The 19091-nt window shown below is 41.2% G+C and overlaps 1 protein-coding gene across 2 annotated transcripts in view; it reads right to left on the reverse strand.

Moving 5' to 3' along the window:
• The window catches only part of GPC6 (glypican 6), a 1079188-nt gene that overhangs the window by 68375 nt on the left and 991722 nt on the right, over positions 1-19091 (reverse strand). The window contains exon 7 of one of the 2 annotated variants that reach the window (XM_073894397.1): positions 15287-15316. The exons of the other annotated variant lie outside the window; for it this stretch is intronic. Coding sequence (XP_073750498.1) covers positions 15287-15316 — 30 coding nt within the window. The remainder of the gene's footprint in view (positions 1-15286; positions 15317-19091) is intronic. 2 annotated transcript variants of the gene reach the window in all.

Below are 19091 nucleotides of genomic sequence, written 5' to 3' on the forward strand. Positions count from 1 at the left end.
CGGTGTTCCAAGTGCTTGCAACTTTCCTAGAGGGGGGAGTTTCTTGCTTGAAATAGCCTGGTAACAAATTTGTTTCCCTTTTGTTTCTCCTAGGGGGCACTTCTTGCTTTCCACCTTGACTAGAGATCTTGTGTTTCTGTGTTTAACTCAGTGTTTTCTTGTGAGGCTCTTTTCCAACATTATTTTATGCAGCATTTACTGGTAATGGGGACATTTCAGATAGAAGCTCAAGCAATACTTACACCAACTTCCATATATAACTTCCAATACTTCCATATACACAGACCGTGTTCTCTTTGCTCCTGTTTGTTCTTAGAATGCAGATGAGTCTGTGCTGGGTGCTCCCCTTGGCCTTTCTGTGGCCACACAGCTGCTCGATGTCTGGTTGGGATTAGGGGCATAGACTGGGCCACAAAACAAATAAATGGGCCCTGCTGGCCAGTGAACACCCAACCTTGGCTTTGGCACATGCCCTAAACCAGGAACAGGCAAGCTTTTTCTGTGAAAGGCTAGTGGAACGTAAGCTTTGGAACATACACAGAATAATGTGGGGATTTGAAGGCCATCTGGTCTCTCTCAGGACTACTACTATAGTCACACATTGTAGTGCTGACATGGCAGTGAGAAAGCAGCATAAACCGTGCCTCAATGAAGAGTGGGGCTGTGTTCCAATAAAACTTGATTTACAAAAAAAAAAAACAAAAAACAGATGCTGTGGTCTGTGGGCCGTTGTTTGCTGACCCCTGCAAACAAACCTGTCTGATCAGTTTGAACCCAACTCATTCAGGTTCTCTTTAGCAATGAAACCAATCCCCATCCTGAAAACCACTTAATATATTCCTCGAATGAGCCTGCCAGCTAGCATTATAATGCCCAAATCAAACTAAAGTGTGATAGAAAAACAAGGCAAATTTTATTAAATTTGGGGGGAGGGAATCCAATTTCAGAGATCAAAGGGAGATACTACACTTGTGGGACCATTTTGCACAGTCACTTATGTGAACAATCAGCCTCTTAAGCAAACCACGTTAAGAGAATAATTGCTACCCCCCAGAAAACCACAACATCACATACCAGGGCTCTGTGAAGCACGCTACAGTCTTAAGGCCTATATACGCAATCTGTCCTCTTTAACTTTTGGAGGTTACATGGGGCAAAACATGTAGCAGAGAGCTCGGCACGTTGTGAACATTATTATCCTCTTTAACATATAAGGAATTGGAGCCTTGTTTCTCTTCCTGTGATGTACCTATGAACCACCTGGGGGACTTGTTAAAGTGCAGATACTGATACAGCAGGTCCGGGGTGGGGCCCGAGGCTCTTCATTTCTAACAGGCATCCAGGTGAGACTGATGCAGCTGGTCTAAGAACCTCACTTTGAAGAATAAGGACTTAGAGCAGTGTTTGGCAATGTGGGCTACACACTGGAAACTCCTAAGAAGCTTGTCAAACACCCAGGCCTTGTCCAGTCCCACACCACATGGATCAGCATCTGTGGGGATGGGGACCCCGACGTAAGTACTTTTTAAAGTTCTCCAGGTAACTGTAATGTAGAATTTCAGACTGAGAGTTGCTGAATTAGAGGCTCAGAGAAATTAAGTGACTTGCCCAAGGGCACTTCACTTTAAATGAGGTTAACATTTTTGCTTGCCTGATATCTGAAAATGGTCTTGAAACTCGTCACGAGGCTGGGCACAGGCAAAGGTAGTTTCCAGGATGACAGGAGAGATGAGGCGGGGAGGAGAGGAGGAAAGATGAGTTGAATTTATTCACACACAGTGATATCCGTACTGGTCAAGGGAGCGCGGGTAAAGCAGGCAGCACTGCACGTGGCTTTGTCCCCGTGTGAAAATCCCTATTATGACTCTTTCTTTCTTCATCAAAGCAACAGGGCAAAGAGCCTCTCGGAAGGGATGTTTAAGTCCAGAAATGTGCAGTGCCTTCAGCTCCTTTGATGAATCACACCATGATGAAAGCTTAGAGGCTGAGTAATCACATTTGGCTTCCTTTCTGCCTTTTGGGATGTTCAAAAAGTCATATTTATGGGACTAGGCAAAATTTCTGACCCGGGGATTTCTGTCCTGAATAAGACCAAGCTAAAGGAAGGAGAAGAAAAAAAAACACTTGGGGGAAATTAAGGGACAACCCCAGATTTGGGGGGTCTCCTAAATGCGTGCAACCCAACATTGAGAGTGTAAGGCCCTTTTCACCTGGAAAAACACACAAATTTCAATGACATTTACACAATTGTTTAACAATGGCTGTTCAAGACCAGATCCGTTTTCTTACTCTCCGCAGATCCGGTGGAGAATAAACCCCCCTGGGCTGAAGACCTTGGCCATGTAATTTGGGACATCCTATCTCAAAGGGGAAGTGCAAATAAATGTGCGGGAGGGACTGGACGTTTCCCAGACTAAGCAGATGACAGCTGCCGAGGGTACGTGAGGTGCAGATTCACCCCTGGGAGCCTCATCCTTCCAGGTGAAGTATGTGAGGGGCCCGGGGTCTGGTGGGTTCTGGGAACAATGTGAGCTCATGTGAAAATTCACAACATTGAACACGCAGGAAGAACTCAGAGTTTTGCCAAGTGTTTTTAGTGGCTTAAATTCAAGCATGACTTTCCCCCCACCTCTATTCCTTTGGGATATTCTTGAGGACATTTTATTTAGTTTCTTTACTCTGTCCCTCTCTGGCTCCTTTTGGACAACAAAGAAACATGAATCATGCCCGAAAAGACATTAGCCAGATGTTCTGAAGAAGAAATAAAACTCTGAGGGCTCCAGTTTCTGTGGGAAGCATCTTGCCAGCCTGAGTTCAACTGGGCTTTTGGCCCCACAGACTTCTTTCTTCAGGGGTTCCCAAGTGTGCTCCAGACCTGGTGATCGGTGTTCGGTGGGGTCACACACTCCCCACTCACAGAAGCTTGCGACTGTGTCCTAGGAAGGGACCGTGGAGCCACCGGAGCCCAGCCATCCTTCATTTTACAGATGAGTAGAAGTGAGCTGTGCAAGGTCACAGAGTGATGCTGGGGCAGCAGGGGGACCAGAGCCCTGACTCCCGGAGCGGCACTCCCCTCCCACACCAGGCCACCCCTCTTCTCAACTGAACATGGAGCAGAGCAAGGGGTTGCAGAGAGATCACTTTCGCTTCCCAGAATAAGAAGGTACCAACCAAATGAAGTTGGTAAGTGACAAAGAAGTTCAGAAATATTAACTATGAGGCTGTTTAATTTAATTTATACATAAGCTCTTTCTAGAAAGACTACCAGGAGGCTGGGCTGTGCAGCTGGTGGTGTGGGGTCTCTCTTTATATTTGCTTCTGATAAAGAGCAGTGATTCAAGACTGTTGTTGATGTCAGTGACATCCATGAGACCAACAGCAGGGACAGCCAGGAAGTCTTAGTTTGGATTTTTCTCTCTCTGCTGGGAGCTCATAGTAGGGTGAATCCTTCCACACGTGAGCCACGAAGTCTTTTGTACACATCTAATGGAGGAGTCATTCTTCCAGGAAGTGTACATTGGATGCTTTGCTAGTGGGGATGCTGAGGGAAAAGGCAGATCCTCGAGTCAAGAAGACAAGAGTCCATATAACATGTTGAGAGGGTACATCAGAATTACCCGAGAGCATATTGAATAGGCAGATTTCCTGTCCTCTGGCCCTGGGTGTGGCTCATTTGGTGTGGTTCTGGCTTGGCTCTCAGCATTTTTTTTTTTTTTTTTTTAATAAAGCTTCTGATCTAGGTGATCCTGGTCCCACGTGTTCAGAAATGCTGGTCTGGTGGGCAGAGAGGTCCTTTGAGACCGCAGCAACAGATCTTTCTCTAACTGCTGGCTTTGTGGTCTATCTCCAGGAAGGGCAAAGGGTAACCCTCTGCTGTGTCTCTCCCAACAAAGTCAGGGGGGAGAGATGAGGAAGTGTGTTGGGATGGAGGAGTTAATTTGAAAGTCTGCTGGAGAGCATGGTGGTGGCCCTCCTTCTTCTCACATTTAGGAAACCTCTCTGCTCGCCTCCTTTGTCCTAAAAAAGGAAGGCATTGAAGCTATCTCAGGGAAGGGAGAAATGTGTGAAATGACTTGCACTTAGATTCAATTTTATAAGAAGCAGTGATCACACACCACTTACTAGGTATCACACATCCTGTTAATAAAGTGAAAAAAAAAATACAAAAAACTTCTCACAAAAGAAAATGACCCAAGCACTTTTGAATCTGTATTTCCAGAGGATGTGGCCACCTAGTATTAATGTAACAGTGAGAATCTTGGAAAGGATCTGAGGTCACAGTGAAGTATCAGCGTAGCGAGCAGACATTCCTCCCAAGTGCTTGGCCTTTTTTGAATGTTTTGCTTTTGTTTTTGCTCTGACTGAAGCAAATTAACGGTGATATGAAAACACCTCCCCCCCCGCCCCCCGTGTTGTGCCTAGAATACCATGAGAAAAGCCACAGCTGTGGGAAACACTGGGCGGGGCGGGGGGGTGGGCAGTGGATGCAAAGGATGGAGCCGGAGAGCGAGACAGTGGTTTCTCTGGAAGGGGAGAAGAAAGAGGTCCACAAAACAGAAGACTAGAATATCCAGGTGAGATGCTCGTGATGAATCGTGTCCATGAGATTCCAAAAGGCCCCAGCCCCGTCCCCCAGCACTTCTTTGGACACGGAGGGAAAGGCTCCTCACAGCACAGGGAGTAAAAAGTCTTATAGCCATGTAAACAGCAAGCTCCGGCAGACGCAGTGGGTTCTAATTTTTAAAATTAGGCATGGCATCCTACATGTGGAGGAAGAAATGACAACTTCTCCTCTCTGTGCCTTGGTATATGTGCGTCCTGGAGATGTACTGAGAAACTTTGCTGCCTCATGTGGATGTTGGTAGATGCTAAATCACAAATACGATTTTGATGTGAGAGTCCCCGAGGAAGTTATCATTGATAAAACAACAGTGGGAGCTGGAGGTGGACCCTCCTTCCCCACACATTTCTAGGTGGCGTCACAGGAGGAGGGCGTGAGTTACTCTGATGTAATCGATTGTCATTCCTCCCAGGATGCTAGTGTTTGAAAGCTGGAAAGGATCTTAGATATTTTCTCCTTAGTTTTACCCATCTGCTTTGCTCTCCTCTCCCTGTCATTTTAACTGAAAGAGGAGAGCTGGAGGGACTCACCCAAGGTACTAGTGTTAGAAAATGGTAGCATTTCTGTGAGGAGTCCTCTTGCCAGCTGATCTGAAATCAGCTTGGATGGAAAGGATGATCAATGTAGTTGTACTGATTGTGACAAGTGTACCACTCTGATGGCCTCACATCTGCTAGAATGGTCATCATCAAGAAGAGGAGTGGAGTGTTGTCAGGGGTGTGGGGAAGAACGGACCCCACGGCAGGGTGGGTGGGAATGTAAATTGGTTCAGCCCCTGTGGAAAACGGTCTGCAGAACCTCAAAAAATTAAAAATATAACTACTATGTGATCAGCAATCCCACTTCTGGGTATTTACCCAAAGGAAATGCAAGGATGTCAAGAAGATATACTCAGCCCGATGTTTATTGCCGCACTATTCCCAACAGCCAAGATACGGAAACAAGCTAAGTGTCTGTCAACAGATGAGTGGATAAAGAAGATGTGGTATTGTACAAATACACGTGCACACACGTACACACACAGGTGCATGCGCACGACGGAATATTATTCAGCCACGAGAAAGAAGGAAATCCTGCCATTTACAGCAACATGGATGGACTTTGAGGGCATTAAGACAAGTCAGACAAAGACAAATACTGTATGATCTCACTTGTAAGTGGAATTTCAAAAAGTCAAACATGTAGAAACAGAGAGTAGAATGGTAGTTATCAGGGGTTGGAAGGCAGGGCAGTTGGGGAGAGGTTGTTCAAAGGGTACAAACCTACAGTAAAGAAACAAAACCAAGTGCACCACTCCAGTAGGTGGATAGTGCAGGAGTCTGTGTCTGTGTCAGGGCAGGGGGTATATGGGACCTCGCTCTACTTTCTTTTCAGATTTGCTATGAACCTAAAACTTGTCTGAAAAATAAATCTATATAAAGAGAAAAAAAGATCCACCTTTTTTTGTGACAGTGAATTCAACAGATTCAATTTACTTTATTTTTCTTTGTGATTGTAATTTGTGGCTTTTCTTTATTCTAGAATATATATATGGGCTTACTACAACCAGCATGACATTATTTTGGAAAGATGCATTACTGGATGTATCACTTGAATGAATGGAAGTTGAGAAACAAAGAAATATCTCAGCCCTAAGCCAATGGGATTTTCACACCAGCCCCATCATCTTTCTGGATTCCAGTGTCTTCATTGGCAAAGTGAGAGCATTGGACTAGATGGACTTTAACGTCCCTGCAACCAACCCGAGGGCTCCCTGAGTGCAGAGCAAATGTTTTGAATTGTTTTTCCTTGACGGTGATGGTGGATCCATACTTTGGCTCAGTGCTGTCTCCCTGGGTCCTTGTGAGACCCTCTGGAGGAAGGTGGTCCAATTTCATGGTGAGGAAAGAGGCCTTGGCCAGCACTTTTAAGGATCAGGCCTTGGGATTCATTTGCATCTTGCTCTACTTACCTGAACATGTGGTCTTGTTTTTAGAGTTGGCCTGAACCAGCCCAGAGTCAAACAGGACTTTGGTGTTTCTGGATAAATCACAGTTCTGTTTGCATCACAATGACTCAAAAGGGCTGAAATTGATGATCACAATTCAAGATAATGCAATGATTTGGAAGACAAAAGTAATAAGGATGATGCCCAAAAGTCAGTAATCTTGGAGGGACTTTGTACAATTCCCACAGGCATTTAAATAATGTGCTGAAAGTCTCTTATCGTTTTAAATCAGTAGAACCATAGCTTTTACTCTTAATCATCAATTAAACCAAATACAATTTACTTGCTCATACTACTATTGTTTAGGAAGATCTTAAATGAGGATCTTGAATTCCAAATCCTCATGGTCAGCAGCCTTTGAGAATATATCAGCAATGTAATAGAAAGCAAACTTAGGAGGATAGTTATCCAAACATTCTGTAAACACTTACAATAGTGATCATTCAGACCCACCCATCCCCCAATTTTTTCTTCACCTTCCTTTGAGTGAGCAATGCATTCCTCCAGGCTTTATCTGGAATTCTGTGAAGTTGTTCTGGGCACCCCAAATAGCCTTAAGTATCAGAAAACAAAATTTTTTCCTTCCTTCTTTCCTTCCTTTTTTTTTTTTCTTCCAAACAGAGGATCTTATGAAAGTACTGCAGGCAACAAAAAAGAAGCAAAATAGCAGTGAACCCTCAAAAATGCCTGTGTATCTCTTGCTTGACCTTTGATGGCAGCAGAGACATCACAGACACCAAGAGCATTGTAGGATCAGGCCCCTGGGAACCAGAAAGCCAGCACTAGAAGTCTCTTCAAGAGAAACATCAGATAGCTGGCTCCTGTTGTTTCAAGCTTTACAAACAAGGTACAGTAGGTGAACACCCTTCGTCTATTCTAAAGCACTCCACAAATGCAGACCGTTCTTCTTTGTTGGCCCAGGATAGGCTGTTAGGCAGACCCTGCTTCCATCTGGAGCTATGGTCTATTTCATAAGACAGGCAGGTGGGACAACTTGGTGGACACAAAACCCGGGTAGCAGTGAGAAGCCTGGGTTCTTGTTCTGGCTCCTATGTCACTGGACAAATCTTAAAAACTTTGTGCTTTTGGTTCTTCTTTTATTTTTAGAAGGGGAGAGGTCAAGACGGAGGAAGAAGAGCTGTATGATATCTTCTTCTCCTTGTCATTCTCCATCGTCAAATCTACTCTCCAGGCACTGATCATTTTACAGTTAAATTTTGCCAATGGCTTGTCTCTGTGTTCACCTTCAAGTGAGTTTTTTCAAAAAGGCTATTTCAGATGCTGTTCACCTTTGCATCAGATTCAGCTGCTTAATTTGGGCTTTTCACGTCCTCCCTGAGTACTTCCACCTTGTCTGGCTTGAGTGTTTTTAGCAAAAGCCTTTCCGTGTTGGTCCTTGGTGGTGGTGAGGCCGAGAGATGTGCGCAGTGCTCCGGAATATGTCATGCGAGACGCGGTGCATCCCCCTCACTCTGTACTCCATCATTCCTCTGGGTTATTCGCATCCACCATTTAGCTGCATGCTTCCCAAATACTTTTCTAGAACTTGACACTCTTACCAGCTTCCCCAACGTTCAGCCTGGGACTTTTTACTGGAATCTTGCCATAGCTTAGAGAGAAAGCTCCAGGGTTCACAGTCTTTGACAACCAGGTGGGAGCCAGCGGTAGCTCGCGATTCTCTGCTTGTCCCCAGAGACTAGTCCTAAAGGCTCCCAGAAAGTTTTTGTGGCCTCAGCTCTCCCTGAATGCCGAAGCCTCCAGCCGAACCAGCCACTTTCCATAAAGAACAAGAAGCCTACCTACAGCCTGTGTGTTAGAGTCAACCTCGCAATGAGTAACTGAGATCTTTGAAATTAGATGTTGTTGTTTATGATAACAACAGCTGTGCTTAATCTAGCAGACAGCAGAGGCACCTCTCTGTGGAAGGGTAAAGTTTAGGGCAAGACATGACGGGAGGGATGGGGAAGACTTGGAAATGGGTGGTCAGATTTCATTTACAAAGAGGTGTCTTTGAATTTTAAAAAGTAGCGATGAATCACAGACATTTTATATTAAAGTATCACGCTTCAACTATAATTTGATAAATGACTGTAACAATCTCACTTATGACTACTGGACACAAGAAGTGTATCACAATTAAAAAACAAGCACACACACACACACACACACACACACGAGCCTTCTCTGTTAGACCATAATCCAAGTTTTCCAAGTCCGCTTCAAAAAATATTCCTAAGGATTCATTTTACTTCTCACCTCCAAACTGTGCATTTTTTTTTTTTACTGAAAAATACATAAAGGGCTTTTTGTTTTATTTATTTTGTCAAGAAATCTTGACAAAAGAGAGGATGAAGCTTTCTTTGCTTGAGCCCCCATCACTAAAATCCTAATGAAATATTTCTTGTTCCTTGAAGACTGTTGTGTAAAGAAGATTTGATTTTCTTGAGTAACTGGAAACATCTTCGTGAGGACATGTCTTGCGCTAAAGATAGCCTCTGGGGTTTTGGATTTTATGTGAGGAGATCAATTAAGGCAGTTTGCTGCCTTTATGTTTTCTTCCCAGAGCTAGTCTAGCTGCTTCATGTTTACCCCTTTTCTCTAGCACTCAAGGAGCTGCAAAGAGCAGGCAAAGGAAATGCTAGGCTTTTTCAAGTGCAGAGATGAGTGTTCTTCACTGAAATGAATGCAGGCTGCTGTGGGGGAGTTTTCTTACGTCAAAATCCCTTAAAATAAAACTTAAAAAAGTTATTGTTTCATTGCCTCGCTTACACACAAATAATTTATGAATGTATATTGTAATTTTTCTTCCAGCTGAATCAGAGCTCTACGATTTTGTAAATAATTCCATGCACAAGCCAATGGCACACGCATTCCTGAGACTTCCATTGCAATCAATAAGTTAGCTGTTGCTGTCAGCCTATGCAATTTCTCTGATTAACCTGTGAAGAGTGTTCTCCTTCATGAATGCTGTTCAGAAATAAACAGATATTGTAAAAGGAGACAAGGGCAGGTTCCAGAACTCGAATTCTTGGTGATCTTAAATGATGATGTATGAAAGAAAGAGAGAGGGAGAACAATTTGATTTGCTCCAACTAGGTTGACCCAGAAAGGAGAAGAGCAGAAAAATTGCTTTGCCTAAGCAAACATGACATCAAGTAAGACAAGAGCAGCATTCAGAAAATGCAGTATGGAAGCTTTATTTAAAAAATATATAGTCTGGATCTGAAAGACACTTAAATGCCGGTAATAAAAATGTCTTTGCTCATTCTGTTTTTCTGCTGCTATTTTTCTACTCCTTGTTGGCAACAGCTTCTACCTCCTCCCTGAGATACTGTCCTAAGATTTGGAGTGGGACTCCTTGGCTCTGGTTGAATTATGATTGAATTCAAAGATCAGATAGGCAAAAAAGCCATCCAACACTAAAAATCAAGCTGACTTCCAAAGAGATGCTGGTTTTCTAGGGCAATATAGACAATCCCTTTGTAACAAAGACTTAGAATTCTCTGAGAATTCTAAAAAATTTAAACACAATCTTTACCAGTATCTAGTCTGCGTGGAATTATAGCTAGATTTGTCTGGTGTCCCCCAAAGTATTGTGAGCTCCTGATTATGCTCTAACCAGCTATCCTTGGTTCAAATTAGTGCACAATAAATATTTGTTGAATGAATGAAGGATTTTCCTCTTCTTTTTCATGTAAGGTTTGTCTTAGGGTTGGAGAGAGTAATGAGGTCGATTTTTATCAACTTAAAAATCTTGCCTTGGTCATACATATTTGTGGATGACAATATTGTTTGCTCACATGTTTTCACTCTGTGTGAGACACAGAGGGACACAGGTCCCTGCCTTCTTGACAGTAGGCTTGGTCATGTGACCCTCTTTGGCCAATGACCTGTGAACCGTGTGCCGGGCCCCTTCTAGGTGGAGACTCGAATAGTTGTCTTTTCCCCATTCTCACTTCCTCCACTACTGTAATAGGTGAAGCTCCAGATGATGGCTGCCCTGTGACCCTGGGTCCTGGAGTGAGAGTGATGATCATGTGCAGCTGACCCACAGAAAACCCACAAAACATATTGGCATGAACGAGCAGTAAACTTGTGTTCTTTATGAGCCATGTTGGGGGGTGTTTGTAGGTGCCGTGTTGCCTAGCTCAGCTTATTGGGATCGATAAAATATTGGCAAAGCTTCCGAAGATATTACACAAACCCAACTTCCAAAAAATTATTTGTTAACCAGCAATATCATGGTGCTGTTGCAGCTGCTGGTTGTTCATTTACTGTCAACCTGACTTTTTTTTTTTTTTAATAGCTTGGCCAGTCTTTTAGGTTAGAAAATATGCATGAAGTCACAGCCTTTGAAGATAATGATCATGAATGAGCTTAAGTAATAAAATTATTGTGTATTGCAGATATCTTTCTACCTTTAACATTTATGAAGCGAAGTCAATTTTCACTCAAACAGGTTTCTTTTCATCTGGTTTTCTCTACAATGTTTATGCCTGAGGTTTATTGCTAACAATAAAGAGTGTCCAAGTATGTTATGGGAGTAGCCAAATTCCCAGTGCTTTAAAATGTATTCCATAGGCCCCAGAGTCAGTTAAAAGCTGATTGATTATACAGCAAACACATCAAAACTGGTATTTATGAAATATCCCATTTCTTCAGCTCTATCTCTCATAAGCGTGAACATCACATTTGGGAGTTGTGTTGCGGATATTTCAGACAGCTATGAGAAAAAATTACTGCAGGTTTTCCATAACAAAGAGAAGGTTCTTTAAGCTGCTCAATAAGTTAATAAAAGATCTATGTCAACTGATGCTTCTCATGAACACATATTTTAAAAGGTGTGGTTTAGGTAGTTTAGTATGGCTTGTCTATTCAGGCTTTCATATTCAAGTCACCAAAACACTTATTACATAGTGGAATAAAGGACAAATACACTTTTTTCATCAGACTGGTTCAGAACTGACAAAGTTTCTGTTTAATTTGTTCAAGATGTGGGCAAAAAGTTCTGGCTTAAGAAAGTAGAATGAGGTATGGGATAGCCTATCCCAAAGATGCTACAGATGTTTTAGTGTTTTCCATTGGCATATTTGGTCAATGATAATTCATTTGTTAATATATCTTCCATGTATTCTTTAGTAGTGTAATCTATCTTAGATTACAAAACCAAACTCCTATTTCCTATACGCTCACATTGTATGGACTCTATACTAGATATTATTCCCTAGAGGAGACAGAGTGTATCTAACAGGTTTGATAAGCTGTGCTTTTTTGCAAATAGTAACTTTTGCCTTTTTGATGACGCTAGCACTAACAACATGCTCTGGTACAGATTGTACGCGGTAGCTAGTTTTACTAAGTGCTATGTAGCAGAGAAGAAGCCAGTACATACATTGTTGATTGACTGATGCATAAAGGATGCATTGATTTTGGGTTAGCTGCAGTCTAGGAATTCTGAAAGAAATTTTCATGTCTTCAGCGGAAAGTAAGCATATCGGCATACCATCAAGCAGATAGAAAATATGGCTGAAAGTATAACATTTCGTGTTTGTGACATAGTCAGAGGTCAACAAAGCTCTAGCTTAAATATTTCTGAAGACAAAGGACAGTTTAACAGAGTTGAAAATGGTTTGATTGGTCAAATTCCCCCAAAATGATTTTAAGGACCACTTATGCCTAAACGGTGCAAAAGTACCCCCCTCCTTTTAAAAGGGGTGGCATGACTTTATTTCATTGTTTATTTTATCAAGAATCCATGTGATTCTCTGAACATGTCGTAAAGCGCAGATGAGGAGTGGGCTTCAGCATCTCCCAGGGAGGAACGTGGCCAGTGGGGCGATTCCTCTTCTTTCTCCCCGAGGCACACAGCCCAGTGCAATTGAACACCGCCTCGCCTGAGCTCAAAGAGAGGTCTGCGCTTTTCCAGTTTCACAATCCTTCCACATTCCTGAAAGAAGAGCTTCTCCAGGATGTAAAACCAGTCCACTGTCCACTGGGCACGAACTGAAAAAGCCACACGAGGAGCAGGCATTCCATCCGGGTTCCCAATAGGGCATACCATTGAATTCGCTGTGTGCATCCTCCAAGCCCATGGAACAAGCAGCATATCCTGCAGATAAGCCATCATTTTCTACGTGTGTCTTATGCTATCCCCCACCGGGGCCTCGTCAACCACAAGCTTCCTAAGCGGAAAGAAGCCTGTGTCTGGCGGCTCTCCCAGCTACTGGGCGCTGCTGCTGTTGCCCGAAGGGCAGGAACTGAGACCAAATGAGTTGGGTGGTCTGGTTAGAATGTTTTGTATTTTCTCCCTGCTTTGAAAGCTCACTGTATTTTGCTGCTGTTATTACCAAGGGTTCACTGAAGATGAAACTGGGGTGTCTCAGTGGGGTTTTGCTGTAAAGAGATAAAGCAGGTTCGGGCAAGACTGGGCAGTTCACAATTGGAAGTGGATTGAGCAGTAGCCATTTGTTTGCTGGGGTGAATGGGGCATAATTTATGCAGCGGCAGTAGAGGCTGAAAGCCAGTCTGGCCTTGACCCATTTATCTTTAGAAAACTAATTAAAGTGGAGAATCTGGTTTACTGTTGTTATTGAGGTTTTACTTTTTCCTGCTGCTCCGGCCAAGCAAAGACTGAGGGTGTGTGTGTGTGTGTGTGTGTGTGTGTGTGTGTGTGTGTGTGTCTGGGTGGAAGGTAGGAAATATCAGTTTCACCTAAAGACAGTGGCTGAAGCTCTAGATAATAAAGCAGTTTCTTAAATTCAGCCTGACATCCTTTTGAAATGCAAAATAGTGGACTTAGCCGGATGCAGAATCCTTTGAGGTGACAATGAAATGCCATGGCAATTTAAAATGAACAACAGACAGTTTCCCTGAATCCTTACAACCAAGACATCCTAAATCACACCAAAATGGCCCCAAAGAGGCGGAGAAGAACGTTTTTATGACCAACATTTTACTCTGAAACTGGTATTAACCATCAGGCAGGAACGACACCAGAAAGTGAGCTGCTTTGTCCATTTTGTTTCAGAAAAATAAAATAAAGTGCATAACTTGATATTTTGCAAGTTCTTCAATCTATACGTAATAATGTCAATAATTCTTATTTAGCACCGTTGGCGAACCAGTGAATTTCAAAAGTAGCACGTTCTGCGTGAAGCACTGGGTGTTATGCACAAACAATGAATCATGGAACACTACATCAAAAACTAATGATGTAATGTATGGTGATTAACATAACAATAAAAATTTAAAGAAAAAAAAGTAGCACTGTGTTTTTGGCCCAATTAAGGAAGATTATAGGAGGCCAGCAGGGAAGTCTAGCAGACAGCATGGGAGTGGAGGATGATATTATAATTTACATTCCTTCCAATATATTCAAGGAAGTCGTTCCTCTCGGGGGAAAGCTACAGGGCCCCTGATAACCATAAGATAAGGAGATTGGACTGGCTCCAAGGCTGGAAAACCTGGAGATATCGGGATAATGTTGTTGAGAAACGCGGGCACACACTGTCTGAGCTGGAGCTACTCTAATTTTATCAAATGAACCAAACTAATAGAACCCTGACTTGTCCTACCCATGACGTTTGCTCCCCCCATTTCCCATTTAGCATCAGGAGACCCTAAGCCATCTGTCTTCCCTGTTCCTTCTTCAAGGTCTCCTCTTTCAGAGTAGTCCTCTTCCAGATTTACCTCTTAACTTTTTTTTTCATTCAAACTGCCCTGGGCTCAGAGAACTGTGATGATGAATGGGAATACGACTCAGGGGACAATTTCCTTTTAAAGAAATGAATTTGAACAGAGGTTTTCACTGCCTGAATTTAAGACCAGGCAGACATGCACTATGATGTCACAGGTGTGCTGCATGAATAAATATATGCCCTTCAGGGGAGAGTCATCGTCTCTCCTGGGTCCACAATGCTATGCAGGGTTCAGAACTTTATTTTATTTTATTTTATTTTATTTTGGTTCAGAACTTTATTAAAAGTTATTATCAGCATGGGATGTTAGTATGAAAACCAGATTAGAAAACTTAACTATCTGATTATTATGGTTAATATATAAAGTCAGGTTAAGATAACCTGGGTATGCCATCCTCAGCCCCAACACAAACCACTTTGTAGTAAAAAATATCCAGGGTGCCCTCCCTGAATGCTCTACGAGACACCAGTAAATTCAAGAAGGAATAAAAAAAAAGAGTAAACAACCTATACCACAGACTATTTCTTAACCCCCTAAATTCTCTGTCCTCACTAATGGAAAAATTAGCTCCTTATGCATGAGAGCTGATGTTGTTTGGTTGTTACTATTAGCGAGGTAATTATTCGCTCAGCACAAGAAGGAAAAAGCCAATATATTCTATCAGGGAAGAGCTAATTTTTCAGGCAGACTACACATAGTCTGAACATTGGGATAGAATTTAAATCAGCCACCAAATGAGTTAGTCTAACACAAAGCCTAGATTGAAAACCTTGCCATTGGGAAAGAATACCAAAATGGCTGTTAACCATAAATACCAAACAGAGAGGAAGCCGCTAACCCTGTCGGTCATGTGCAGTGTTCAACACGCTCTAGACAGTCTGGAAAGGGAAAGTAGAGGTAGAATTTCTCGAGAACTCTCTGAAATGACTATATGAAGACAAATGAGGATGAGAGTAAGAAAAAAGAAGACCAAAGCTTACACTATGTTGCATTGTCCTCCACACAATCCTCTGGGAAGCAAGAGGAAAACAAATTTAAAGAAAAAAGAAAGAGAGATTATTCTATACATAATAGCACAACACAGGTATAACGTTTTGCTTTGCAGGCTGGCATTCCACCCACCCCCACCCCAAACTCCCTCAGAATGACCAGTAGAATATTCAAGAAGCCAGTACAATGTTGAATACTTACTGGAGGTTCATTGGTCTAAATCATCACCAACTTGATGAATTAACTTCCATGTGTTTTTTTTTTTCTTTGAAATCTACTTTTATAAAACACATTCCTCTAAGATACACGATTTAAAGTATATTTTGCTCTGATGAGTCCACTGGGGTAAATAACAGACACTCCCTGCCCAGTGTGTCCGGGATCTATAGCCCATGTTGTGCTCAATTTTCTGAGCTGTACAACTAATTGTTTTTCACAGATGATAATCTGAAATATCTCTGTATTCTCAGATCTTCAAAATTGAGCCCTTTTAGGTTGATGTATTTTTTTATAGTCTGTACTTCCAGTGACATTCCAGTGGAAGTTTCTTTAAAAAAAAAAAAAAAAGAACTCATAGTTTCATGTCAAATTATGTAAAAGAATTCATGAAGTATAAGTTTAAGAAAAAAGGGAGGAAAAATCAATCATTTGCAAATAATCACTTCTGGCCTATTTAACTGAAAATCAGTAACAGTAAGCAGGGACAGAGGGCTGCTGGGGTGGGTGTTGGTAACAGGAAAGACATGTGATCGTGGGGCCCATCTGTTAACCAAAATACTGGAGGGCATTTGTATCTTCAGCAAACCCTGGCTGCGGGCAGGAAGGACTGTGATAGTCTTTGATGAGTCAGCTTTTCATCAGCAGCTGAATTTATACAAATGTATTCATTCATTATTGGATAATAAAAATAACTTCAGGGTAGTATGTCTGAAAGCCACTGACTCCCTAAGCTGATTTTTATGCCCATATAGCTTTAGAGGAACAAAGAGAAAAGCTTCCTAGTGATATAAAAGAATTTACAGGTTCCTTAAACATCTAATAGAGATTAAGTGGTCGAATTGATGTATTTTTAAGAAAGTTTTATTTTTAATTATTTTATGTAAGTTCTAGCAGCAGTTGGCTCAGGTTGGGGTTAGGAGCTTTACTTCTAAAACTAACCCTATAATTACCAGTTCACATAAAAAATAGCTTTACAATAACTGATATAAGAACACTGACCAAAAGATTCCAAAGTTAATTAACACAGGTATTCATTTTAAGTGGTAGTAAGAATCAACTCCTCCAAGAGCTTTACAGTTATTTTCGCTTTGGCAAAAGCAGTGGGGTGACTGGGATATTCTTTTGATGCTGTCCTTGAAGCTTTTTCTCTGCCGAAAGACTTCGAGAAATTAAGGGAAATCTTTTCCAATTATCCTCTTTCTCTGGGACACATGCTTCTTATAAATATTCAGGAAACATCTTTTCAGGAGAAAACAGGAGTAGGTAACATGAGACTTGTTTATAAACAGTCAAAATAGGCTGTAATATATGGCAGACCCATCAAGAGAGTTCACCAATGCATGTATCTTGAAGATGATTTGGTCTGACTGTTTCTGACTGTTGACATATAAGCTGTCATATAAACAGTCGGTCTAAGGTAACTGCTTTACCTTTCCACTATTCAGAAATACATTGAACCCTCACAAGGAAAAAAAGCCTTGGTCGGGGAGCCAAGGGCTGCCAATGAAGATGCTGATGTTAGCTTTGAGCCTAGTTTGTGTTTCTCAAGAATAACCTTGAATAATTCCTTTTGATGTGGAAACAGCCCCTTGCCCTTAGGGACTGGGGAAGTGACTCCAGGTCAGTTTATGGCTGGCTGTGAATTACAAATCACTAATTCTTACAATTTGGGAATTTAATTCAATAAAACATTGATAAATCTGCCATTCTCTCTTACAGACCCTGAAGTCACACCAGGAGGAAGTTAAGTACTATGTGCTGTCAGAGAACATTTTCGAATAAAACTGACTTACTGATTTAAATTCCTATGCACTGAATCTGGCCCTTATGCACCCAGTCTAGTCTTTGGTTTTTACCCATGATCAAATAATTAACCATGACTGATCCTTTTCAGAAAAAATATTGATTAAAATATATTTTGGGGGGGTGCATAAAAATAGAAAAGCCTAAATCAGTTTGCTATTTGCCAATACTCTTCAAGACCTTTATATTGGGGGCATTTCGAAGATCATCAATGAATTTCCTTTCTAAAAGAAGGTTCAAATTCTAATTTCCTTATCTATCAGATATTATACATCATGTGGCAATCTCAAAGCGTTGATGCTTTATTTAGGTTGTGCTAAATCGCATACATACTGCTGTCTTGAGAAAAATATTTTTCTTCCTCTACTTCCCCTGTTTGAGTGTGTGTGTGTTTATTTCTCCTGGGAGGAGAGAAAACTGTGCTTGTTTCAAAGGGAAAAAACATTAATTAGTAATTACTAATTAAGTGCATAATGCACTAAGTGCATAATGCACCCAATTGTTTTTAAATTTTACTTTATTGTGGTAAGAACACTTAACATGAGAGCTGCCGTCCTAACAGATTTTTAAGTGCACCAAACAGGATTTATCTATAGGCACAATGTTGTACAGCAGATCGCTAGGACTTACTCATCCTGCACCATGCCCCAGTTCTTAAATTAGAATTTGTGAAAATTCCAAAAAACCTGAATTATTCCAATAACTAAGTTAGAGCCAACTAAAATGGAAAAAAAAATAAAAAAGAGAGAAAGAGAGTGAGAGAGAGAGTGAGAGAACTCAAACCCATACTCACCATTTGTGCTTTGGTGAAAAGGATCTTAACAGACAGAGGAGTTTGTAAAGTAAAACCTCAAACAATGGACTCTCACGATAACCATCATTTCTTTAAAACAATTAGCTAGTGGTTCAGGGGAATCTAATGGGTTGTTTAAAGGAAGAAAGGTGACTATTTTTAAACTTTTCCTGAAACTGGGAACAGAGAATAGACACGACCAAGGTAACGTAGAAGGTTGAAGCAATATCTGGATGATTCTTTTTTTGAAAACTACACTGAAGAGGGGTTTTATTTGCTAATAAACAGTAATAAACTTATAATTTAGTGGCTAATGACTCCACTTACCCCTTCACTCTGGCTCTTTGTGGATAGGCCTTTATGTTGTAAGTACATTTGATTTTTATAGACAGAGATGCTGAGATGTACTTAACGTGAAGGCCAAACTTAACCAATTTAATCTTGTGAGTCCTATGCTGCGGAAGGATATTAACTAAAATGATAAAGTAATTTATAACAGTGACTAGTAAAAGTATTTTCATAACCAGAAACCCTTGAGATCTGAGTTTATATGACATAATCAGATGTGGTTCAAGTATTTTATGACCTTAAGGTTTTTATCTGTTAATTTTACATCAAGATCATTGGCAAGGCAACATTAACAGCACTAACAATTACAGGTATATAAATTGTTTATAGTGCTATAAATTGCACTGAAAATAATCGGGCAGTATTTCTTTGAAATTATGAGCTTTTCATTTTTTATAGCAAAATTCGATTTTTAAAACACATTAAAAAATGGTGTTTACTATGTTTATTCTCCAAGTGGATTGCTTTGCTGGTAGATATCAGTCGGTCCCCTGACACACATTTAAGTGGATCAAAGAGTGACTATTTTTAAGGCTTCCAACTTTTAAAAGACACACAAAAAAGAAAAAAAAATGGTAGTAACATTGACTTGGGATCTCCTGGCAAGGTCTTTCAAACAGAAAACTTTATAC

This window comes from Callorhinus ursinus, unplaced genomic scaffold (genome assembly GCF_003265705.2).
Source record: "Callorhinus ursinus isolate GAN/ISIS: 27379988/994484 unplaced genomic scaffold, GSC_fseal_2.0 scaffold7, whole genome shotgun sequence".
NCBI lineage: Eukaryota > Metazoa > Chordata > Mammalia > Carnivora > Otariidae > Callorhinus > Callorhinus ursinus.